This window comes from Lactuca serriola, chromosome 5, assembly GCF_051521515.1.
Source record: "Lactuca serriola cultivar US96UC23 chromosome 5, Lser_US96UC23_V15, whole genome shotgun sequence".
In the NCBI taxonomy this organism is placed as follows: Eukaryota; Viridiplantae; Streptophyta; class Magnoliopsida; order Asterales; family Asteraceae; genus Lactuca; species Lactuca serriola.
The window spans coordinates 32,691,834-32,702,520 of record NC_136412.1 but is presented as its reverse complement, the minus strand read 5'-3'; the positions used below and the strand labels follow the sequence as shown (position 1 = coordinate 32,702,520).

Below are 10,687 nucleotides of genomic sequence, written 5' to 3'. Positions count from 1 at the left end.
GAGCTGAGGGCCCGGTAGGCATTCCAGACTCGTACTGAGGGCCCGAGGGTAGTCCAGCTTGTAAAGCTGGGGACCTAGTGTATGTTGTTCTTATTTGATTAACATGATATGCTAATGTTGATATTGCTATGTGGATTGTATGTGTATCGGTATTTTGGGGTGACTCACTAAGCTTTCGGGCTTACAGTTTCAGTTTATTGTTTTGGGTACCTCAGGGGATCACGGGAAGGGCAAGACGTGATCGTACAACTCCTCCTGTTATGTTATGTTTCTAGGAAAAGACTCTAATAATCAATGTTTTGAAAACAAAGCTGTAATATTTTGATGAACTTGACATGTTTTTAAAAGTTTAAAATTGTTTGAAAATTTTGGATGTTACAATAACAGACTTGTACTCGTTAGAAAATACTACCCAATATTCCTGATAATTAATTTAGGTCTACTCTTTATCCTAAATTATCATATATAATCATGTATGTTCTTTAACACGTATTTCAGGCAACATCATTTAACTCGCACATAAACATATAATTAATACTTCAATCAATACTTGTATTAAAATCATGTTCATGAAAGGGACTATGCACTCACTTGAAAGGTGGTGACTCAGCACTCGGACATCGCTTCGATACTCTCAATTTTTTTTTCCTTTGATAAAACCTAGTATCAATACCACTAGGGTTTAGTCTAACGATAACCGTGACAAATTAATAGTCTGACTATTACTGTTATATAAACGTTAAAAGATACTTATATAACTCATAGTAATAGCCCAAATAATTATTTTAAGGACCTAATAACATTACTATAATAAAACATAAGCTATACTAAATATATGTTAGGCGTATCTCACTTACAGCGGGTTTTCTCGAAAACCGGGATTCGCTGGAGCAGCGTTCCCGAGCTGAAAGGCTCTTTTCTCGGGATTCTGGGAGTCTCTGGGCTTCCTTCGGGTGCTAGGGAGGTTCCCTAGGCTTTTTTGGGGTTAGGGAGGCTTAGAGAGAAGTTCTAGAGAGAGAAAGAAGGGTTTGAAGGTGTGAGGAAGTTGGAATGCCCGACACCTCTATTTATATTGCAAAATTCTGATGGAATCGCCGAGTCACGACTCAGACTCGCCGAGTTGGTGCATGTGGTGGCCTTCTGGTGGTGCCACGTGTCCAATTCTGGTGGTGCCACGTCACCCCCTATCGCGTATCAGCCTTCAAACTTAGAAAAATCATAACTCTCGCATACGAGCTCCGTTTTCGACGTTCTTTATATCCACGCGTAGGTAAAAACAAGATCTACAACTTTCATTTAGACTTTGTCTGCTAATTATCGACCGATCTCAAATTTAACAGTAGGAGGAGTTTAGACTGCTAAATGTCCGCGAAGAATTCGTAACTCCTTCATACGGAATCCGTTTTCGTCTATCTTTTTACCGTTGAGTTCCTATTAATGAGATCTTCAACTCTCATCTAGGTCGCGTAAGCCAGAAACCGATCAAACTAAAAGTCGAGTTTCGGGCCATGCACTGCTAAGCCAAATCTTAGAAAATTCATAACTTCCTCATACGAAGTCAGATTTGGGCGTTCTTTTTATGGACGCTCTTGGTTTAACGTATTCTACGACTTTCGCTTAGATCGCTAAGGCTAAATCTCGCTCTATCGTAAATTCACTATTTACGCTTCCCGGTGTCGTGCCGGTTCCGTCGCGAAATTTCGACGGGTCATAACTTCTTCGTTATAACTTGGATTTCGATGCTCTTTATATGTACGGAAACCTTGTGACGTATTCTAGAACTTGATTAATATTATTTATTCTAAATAATATTTTGTTGGAAAGTCGTTTTCGACCCCTATTACTTCTAAATTGACTAACCCGGATCTATGGGCGTTACAACTTTTTTAGACAAATGCTAAGTTCGTTGGGTTTTCTTAAACAGACAAAACATAATTGAGGTTTTTTGAAAGGTTTGAAAACTTCGTTGGAGTTATAAATCATTTCCCTTAAATCTTTCATAAGGTCCATGAGTGAGACTGATTTGATGAATTTTGACGTTGTTTCTGGCTTCACCATTGTTATTCGTAGGATGTTAGCTTAAACAAAATCAACACCTGGTTAAATATTTAGACGATCTAGCATACCAAATTCACCTTAGATTTAATATCTATTAGTTAATGTATCTTTAGAGTTTAATGTCAAATTTAAATAGTTCAAAATACAAATCTATTTTTACAAGTCCGCATATAATATTTAGCTTAGATATTATTCATATTAACCATAAGAATTTAGGGTTCAATATGAAATCTAAATCAATTCAAAGTACAAATTTAATTTTCATCATATGGAATAATCATCCTACGAGAAAACTAGAAAAGTGAATCTTAAAATATTGAACACAAGAAAACTAGAAAAGTGAATTTTACACATGGGATAACGACTTGAAAGGGCAACAAACTATACACTTTGTATATATTTGGTCATTTAACCTTTATTGGTGCATCGTTAACGCTTAAATTGTATTTTTTTAAATCATACCATTATCACCTGAAATAGCAGGTAAAACCTGTTTTGAAGGGTTTTAGTTCCACCTCCAATTGCATTTTTGACGTTCCTTACATAGGATGGAAAATCGAGAGCTTGTTTCCACCTGTTAGAAATGAATAATCAATCTTCTTCTATGTTCTTGATATCATAGGAAGCAATGAGATTAAACCTGTGAAGTTATTGTCACTGAAATCGTGGATCATGGCAGGGAAAATCGGGAAATGGAAGACAAATTTCTAATTGAAGGTGGGACATGAAGCTAAACGCACAAACATAGATGAAAAATGAACTTAAAGCTGATGAAGACGAAGATGAACACACAAAAAGCCTAGGGTTTTCCGATTCTAATTTGTTGCTCTTGTTTGTATATTTGTGTTTATCATGTGTTGAACCCCATATTCTTAGCCTTGAATAGAGTTCATCTGGAAATCGTTTTATCAACTGAAAATCATGTTCTAATCATGTTATGGTGGTTTCATCAACTAAAAATTGGTTTTTACGTTTATTGAACACAACATTTCAAGTTCTAGGGTTTTCAGATGAAGAATATACCGAAAGATGAAGAACAATTAGGAAGAGTTTCGTGAATGAAGATGAAATAATAAAACACAAACCCACAAAACAAGATGAATCTTCAAAACCAAATCATAAAACGATTTTGAAATCGTGTTCCTGTTCATTTTTTTCTTACAGATCCATGTTTCAGTTCTTAAAAAAATATCGTATCAATGTTGGTAATTTTTTATCATCAATGTTATTTAAGTGTAACGAGATTACTTTGTTGACTAAAAATGATGTTGATAAATATTAAACAAGTAAGCAAGGTGTGAAGTACATACTTGTTTAAGGGGCTGTTTGGCAAGATCTGAATTTTTAAGAGCTGAATTTTTAAGAGATCTGAATTTCTAAGAGGGTCTGAAATTTGAAGATCTGAATGTTTAACATGCTGTTTGGTTGGAACCTCTGAATTGATGTGCTAAATTATAAAAATGAGCATTTTACCCTTCTGGCTTATTTTTTAGTGAATTCGAACGCATGTTTACAAAATAACCGAATCAATTTCATAAATTGTTATAGTTATAAAAAAATATAAACACCACATAAAATTCAAATTGAGCATAAATCAAAATCAGACACAAATACAAATCAAACATAAATATTTTTAAATCCACAAAATCAATACTAAAAATCCAAATAAAATCCTACAAATTTAATTTGAAGAAAAGTTTTCTCTACAAAATCGTTGCCCTTTGAGCTCCATTAACCGTAACTTCACATAAACGAGCCTCTAGAAAAGTTTTCTCTACACCTTCAACCTTCCCACTAATCATATCCTTCTTTTCTCTCATGTCTTTTACCAATTCAACCAACTACTGCATATTTTAGCAACATTTAAGCAAGAAATACACATTTTCAGCAACAATTCAGCTAAACAAATGCAAAATTTGGCAAAACAAATGCATATTTAAGCAACATTTAAGCAAAAAAAATACACATTTTCAGCAACAATCCAACAAAAAAATACACAATTCAGCAAAACAAAGGCATATTTCAACAACATTTAAGCAAAAGAAAACCATATTTTCACCAACATTTCATTTAACAACAAATTTCATAGCATCAGATTTCATAGCAAAAGAAAAGCATATATTCAACAATTAACATAAGATTTCATAACATCATATTTCAGCAACCGCAACCGTTTAATTTCAGATTTCACAAGTTTTCTATGAAATCTGATTTTAGAGGTTGTTTGAGAAGAAAATCAGATTTCAAAAGTTGCAAAAAACATCAGATTTCGGAACATGTATTGATTCAACATCAATTTCAAAAGAAAAATATTGGAAGGGTGATCTTACCTGCATAAATCATTGCAGAATCGTTGGAGGTGGAGCCGGAGATGCTGTGGCACAACTATCGGAGTTGTCAACGACGAAGCTCTTGGCGGAGAAGACGGCAGCGACTGTGATGTCGGGGAGGGAACACGCAGATGGAGTGGAGGCGTTGTTATGCATCGATGAGAAAGAAAGGATCAGGGGAGGCGTGATTTTGAGAAGAAAGAAAGAGCGACACATCTAGGGCATATGGGTCTTTTTTATTTTTCAGATGCGCCTCCAAATCTGAAAGTTTAAGAGCCAATTATTAATTTCAGATGTAAAAAATAAGAGGGTACCAAACATTCCAAATCTGAATTTTTATGAGGTTACCTCTTAATTTTTCAATTAAGAGGTAAACAAACGGGGTCTAAGTTTGATCAAGTATCAAAGTATACTGTCATTTAGAGGCGAAGCCCCTGATCAAATGGGGGTCCGGGGGCAGCCCCCCTGGGAGCGGGGTCCAAGGGGCAGAGCCCCTGGCTGGGGTAGAGCTGGTTTGACCCGGTTTTGACTTTGCATCAGAAAATCCAAATTTTGAATATTTGACCCGGTTTTGACTTTGCATTAATCCATATACAAAACCCGGATTTATAAAAGTTTTGGCTGTTGAGAAAACTGTTATATGACAGTTTTGACAGTTTTTCAGACAAGGAAGGTTTATAACCAATTTTAGTCATTTTTCTGATACTTACGAAATTACACCATCTCATTTTCTCTTTCTTTCTTTCTGATTTTCTCTGAGTCTTTATCCAATTTGAGGATTTGAGAGTACCACCCAAATATTTCGATTTAAAAATGATTATAACGAATCTTAGATTTTCAAGTGCCACTAAACCATATTTCTAACAAGATCATCCCTTTTTATTCCAAAGTCTAGTGGTTCTTTGTTCTAGATATCCTTTTTTTGGTTCCAAAAGTGTGTATTGAGTTCTTCAATTTCAAGCTTTCACATGAACACACATTTTATGAGACAAATTTACGATTTTTTGAGGATTTTTATGGGTTTGAACTCCGTTTTTATATGATTCTAATACTTTCTTTATTACTTATTTTTTCCTAATGTTTTGTTCAACAAAGTGTAAAAAGCAAAAAATGACATAAAAAACGGATAATCAAGTCAAATGATACCCTGACATAACCGCCATACTCTTCCTTCTTTTCTCTTTCTTCAAACTCGACATCCCTCGTGTCGCTACTTACCTCGCTCCACGTTTCCCCTTTCAATGGCCGTCTTCATCTCCATCTCCACCTCCACCTCCATCGTCATCCACCTCAACTACACAGTCAATATCCTTCATTCCTATTTCAAGAAATCAAAAACCCATTTCATACAAACAAAACCCATCTCATTTTCCAAAAAAAGTTCAATCTTTCTGCCACACAATGAGGCTCTACGTGTACGTATTAGAGGGTAGGGATTGGGTCGTTCAAGACTCTTTTGTAAAACTCAGAGTTGGAAAATTCAAATCAAGAACAAGGGTTTTAAAGAACACAAAAAACCCTATTTGGAACGAAGAGTTTGCATTCAGAGTTCATTCTTTAGACGATGATGAACTCATTGTATCTGTTTATCATCGCGATGATGAATCTATTGGTTTCTTTCACAATGGTTCTAGGGATTTGGTGGGTCGGGTTCGGATCCCTTTGTGGTCCGTTGCTGCTGAAGAGAGTCATCATTTGCCACCGACTTGGTTTTCTATTGAAACTCACAAATCCCGTAAATCAATCAAGAAAGAATGTGGTTCGTATTTCATACTCATCTCTCTGTTTTCCTACATCAGGACTTAAGAATCTATCCTCCATGTATAGAGATACTCAGCTTCTATCTTAAAAACTCAAGCTTTCGACAATTTAATTTTGAAATTAAGATGGGTGTCTTAGATTTCCAGCTTTAAATCATTTTATGATCTTTATATGTTGTTAATTTGTTATATGCGATGTAGCAATCATTTTTCATCTACAATCGAAGTGTTGAATTTTGAAATTAATTTCAGGGAAGATTCTTCTTGCACTTTCACTTCATGGGAGAGGCCACGACATATCAAACGTTCATCAATTCTCCTTACAACCGATCATCACCAATGGCAGTAGTGACGAACACGATGGCAGACAAACCCCGACACACGAATCCAACACCTCAAAATCACCAAAAAAGATGATGAAAGCCATTGCAGGCCGATTCGAGAAGCTTTTCAGTAAACATGACGAATCCTCCATTAAATACGATTCATCAGATTTACCCACAACTTCATCCGACAACGGTGAGTCAACAGAAGAATCCACCTTCACTACAACCTTCGAAGAATCAATGGAAACCATGGAATCAGCAGACGAAGGAAGGGAAACTCCTGAAAATCTACATGGAGGTGTTCTAATCGATGAAACATACGTCATACATCCAAAAGATCTAAACCATCTACTCTTTGCTCCCGATTCACAATTCCGGAAAGATTTAGCAACGTCACAGGGTACAACAGATGTTCTCGAGTCCCCATGGACATGGGAATCCGATAAAATGTCGTCTTTGACCCGAACAGTTACTTACACAAAAGCTGCAACAAGATTGGTCAAAGCTAACAGAGTTACAGAAGAACAAAATTACATTAAAGCAAATGGGAAAGAATTTTGCGTTCTTGTAAAAGTAAATACACCTGATGTTCCATACGGGAGTACCTTTCGAATTGAATTACTGTATAAAATAACACAAGGGCCCCACCTCGAAGGAGATGAAACCTCAAGGATTATAATTTCTTGGGGGATTACTTTTCATCAAAGCACAATGATGAAAGGTATGATTGAAGGTGGTGCTAAGCAAGGATTGAAAGAGAGTTTTGACCAATTTGCAGGATTGCTTGGTCAAAGAGTCAAACCCGTGAATCAGTTGACTGTATTAGACAAAGATCAAACGCTGGAGGCTTTGCGGAATGATCACCAATCCGATTGGGAATTGGCGGTGGGGTATTTTTGTAATTTCACCGTGTTTTCTACTGTTTTCATGGTTGTTTATGCTTTTGTGCATATTGTACTATGTGAGCCGAATCGGATTCAAGGTTTAGAGTTTAATGGGCTTGAATTGCCTGATAGTTTTGGTGAATTTGTTACGTGTGGAGTAATTTTCTTCAACTTGGAGCGCGTTTATATCATGGTTTCCCGATTTGTTCAAGCTAGACTGAGTAGAGGTAAACTTTTCCCTTTATCACTCGTCAAAAATTTATTGATTATGCACATGTTTATGCTCTAATTGATTGTTGACAGGAAACGATCATGGCGTCAAAGCTCAAGGTGAAGGATGGGTGCTTACAGTAGCACTCATCGAGGGAAACAAGTTAGCTCCATTGGATTGTTCGGGTTTTTCGGATCCTTTTGTAGTGTTGACATGCAATGGGAAGACAAGAACAAGTTCTGTCAAGCTTCAAACTCTCGATCCACAATGGAATGGTTTGTTCGATGTCAGAATTTTAACTGGTTTTATCAAGATTCTTGAAAATTGATGACGATTGGTTGCTAAAATTCTTGCAGAAATACTCGAGTTTGATGCTGCTGAAGAACCCCCGTCGTTATTGGATGTTGAAGTTTTTGACTTCGATGGTCCTTTTGGTCAACCGACTTCACTTGGGCATGCGGAGATTAGATTCTTGAGACATACGTCTGAAGAATTGGCGGACATGTGGGTCCCACTCGAGGGAAAACTTGCTCAGTCTTTTCAGTCGAAGTTGCATTTAAGGATTTTTTTGGATAATAATAATGGAGTTGAAACAATCAAGGAGTATTTGACAAAAGTCGAGAAAGAAGCAGGGAAAAAGGTTTTTTCTAAGTTTCAAGTATTTGTGGCCCCTGATGATTCATTTTGGCAATAAATAGTAGAGTAAATTACACGAATGGTCCCTATGGTTTAGGGTAATTTATGCGTTTGATCTCTAACTTATTTTTTCAACTCGGAAGGTCCTGTTTGTTTTTGTTACGCGCTTGGTCCTTGTCTTACCTAAAAAGACTATTTTGCCATTGATTTTTTAATTTATTTAAATAAACACACCCCCAACCCAGGGGCGAAGCCAAAATTTTTTTTCAGAAAGGTCCTTATAAATTAATTGGAATATATATATATATATATATATATATATATATATATATATATATATATATATATATATAAAGATTTTTTGAGATTTTTGAGGGTGGGCCTGGGCCTATCCTGGCCCATAGGTAGCTCCGCCCTTGCCCCAACCCCACCCAACTCAACTTACCTTGCATACCCCACATTTTTTCCCTATTTAAATAATAGTATTTTTAGGTAAGATAGGGACCAAGCGTGTAATAAAAACAAACAGTAGGGACCTTCTGACTTAAAAAAATAAGTTAGGAACCAAGCGCACAAATTACCCCAAACCGTAGGGACCATTCGTGTAATTTACTCTAAATAATAGCAAAGGAGTTTATCTTAAAGCAAATGACTAAATTGACCTCGAATTTCTGTTTTTTCTAAATTGAAAAACCAAATAGTTCGGTATTGATTTTATGCACATCACTACTAATTATGTTTACTACTTAACAGATAAACGTGAAGTCACCTCATAGGAATTCGACATTCCAGAAGCTTTTTAGCTTGCCACCAGAGGAATTTCTTATTAGTGATTTCTCATGCTCTCTGAAAAGAAAATTACCCCTTCAGGTACACCGGGACCCACCAAAAAAAACCGAATCAAACACATTACTTATTATAATTTTTCTAATCTTATTTTTTTCAGGGTCGACTCTTTGTATCTTCAAGAATTATCGGGTTTTATGCCAATTTATTCGGACACAAAACAAGGTTTTCATTCCTTTGGGAAGATGTTGAAGACATTCATGTGCTTCCACCATCATTGGCATCAGTTGGGAGCCCAATACTTGTTATGGTTCTGCATAAAGGTCGAGGTGTAGATGCTAGACATGGTGCAAAGTCTCAAGATGAAGAGGGCAGGCTCCATTTTTGTTTCCATTCTTTCGTGTCGTTTCATTCTGCAAACAGGTAAAGATAGTGATGGAAATATTATGTTTTCTTGAAATTTGCGTTGTGTGAATGAATATTTGGATGTGATTATGTGTAAAATTCAGGACAATTATGGCATTGTGGAAAACAAGATCTATGAATTCGGATCAGAAAGCGGATACCTTTGAGGATCAAGATGGACATGAGAAAACTGGTTGGGAACAACATGAACAAGACGAGAAGTGTTTATATGAAGATGTTACTTCCCATTTGGTGGTTGAAGATGAAAAAATGACCAAGATTTACTCAAAAGAACTTCCTTTTAGTGTGAGTACTCTAAAAACATTTAGGCATTGTTTGTTAAATTATAAAGGACATGACAGATCAGGTTGTACTGAGTTTGATGTACACTGGACTAGGACTAGGACTAAGATTAAGACTAGTGTCGGTCATACAAAAATTGATATTTAATTTGTTGGGCTAATCACAAAAACAACCCAAAAGGGAAGGTAATATCACAAAATGACTACCTTTTATTTTCAACTTTTTATCACAAAATGGCCACTTGTTTTTAGTCCGGTGTAATAAAATAAGGCTTACAAACATACATTATCCGATTTTGACTTTGACTTATAGGTGGAGTCAGTGATGGAGTTTTTTAAAGGGGGAAACTTGGAGCACAAAGTGATGGAAAAACTGTCGTGTTTGAATTACAATACAACAAATTGGGAACCTGTAACCACTGATTCCAATGTTTTTGAGCGACGTTTATGCTACAAGTTCAATAGAAGGGTGTCGAGTTTTGGAGGTGATGTCACATGCACGCAGCAAAAGTCACCCATTACCACTGATCATGGGAAAGGGTGGATTGTAGCCGAGGCGATGTCTCTACATGATGTGCCATTTGGCGACCACTTTTATGTAAGTATCAATTAACACGAGACCCTACCTAGTAATTACTTATGTTTTGTTGGTTTATATATATTGTATAAAAGTATTTTAAATGTAAATAAATATGCGTGTAAAGATTATTTATATAAAGGATATGAAAATGCAGGTTCAGGTTAAGTACGAGGTTAGGGATGGTAGACCGGGATGGTGCACATGTGATGTTTATGTTGGGGTTGTGTGGCTCAAAAGTTGCAAATTTGAGGAGCGAATAACTCGGAATATAATCGTCAAGTTTGGTGATCGGGTACTTGAGATGTTCGAATTGGTTGAAAGAGAAATGTTGTTGGCAATTGATGGCTTTGGTTTATAATGTTGTTTTTATAAAGATTCATAAATGATATTTTTTTTCTTTTTATAAAAG

The 10,687-nt window shown here is 36.1% G+C and overlaps 1 protein-coding gene across 1 annotated transcript; it reads left to right on the top strand.

Annotated features, from left to right (window-relative positions):
- Positions 1–5,636: 5,636 nt before the first annotated feature.
- Positions 5,637–10,687, top strand: LOC145052301 (C2 calcium/lipid-binding and GRAM domain containing protein). Its single transcript, XM_079000103.1, has 9 exons — positions 5,637–6,147; positions 6,401–7,585; positions 7,662–7,844; positions 7,926–8,209; positions 8,959–9,075; positions 9,152–9,414; positions 9,501–9,702; positions 10,012–10,296; positions 10,433–10,687. Exons 1-9 carry the CDS (start codon positions 5,790–5,792, stop codon positions 10,634–10,636), a joined length of 3,081 nt encoding a protein of 1,026 aa, XP_078856229.1. The 5' UTR covers positions 5,637–5,789; the 3' UTR covers positions 10,637–10,687.

Excerpts from the sequence above, each read along its gene's own strand:
- LOC145052301 (XM_079000103.1), top strand. The coding sequence starts at position 5,790 with ATGAGGCTCTACGTGTACGTATTAGAGGGTAGGGATTGGGTCGTTCAA. Across the intron at positions 7,845-7,925 it reads TCTCGATCCACAATGGAATG|AAATACTCGAGTTTGATGCT; the intron begins GTTTGTTCGATG and ends AAATTCTTGCAG. Across the intron at positions 9,076-9,151 it reads AAAGAAAATTACCCCTTCAG|GGTCGACTCTTTGTATCTTC; the intron begins GTACACCGGGAC and ends TATTTTTTTCAG.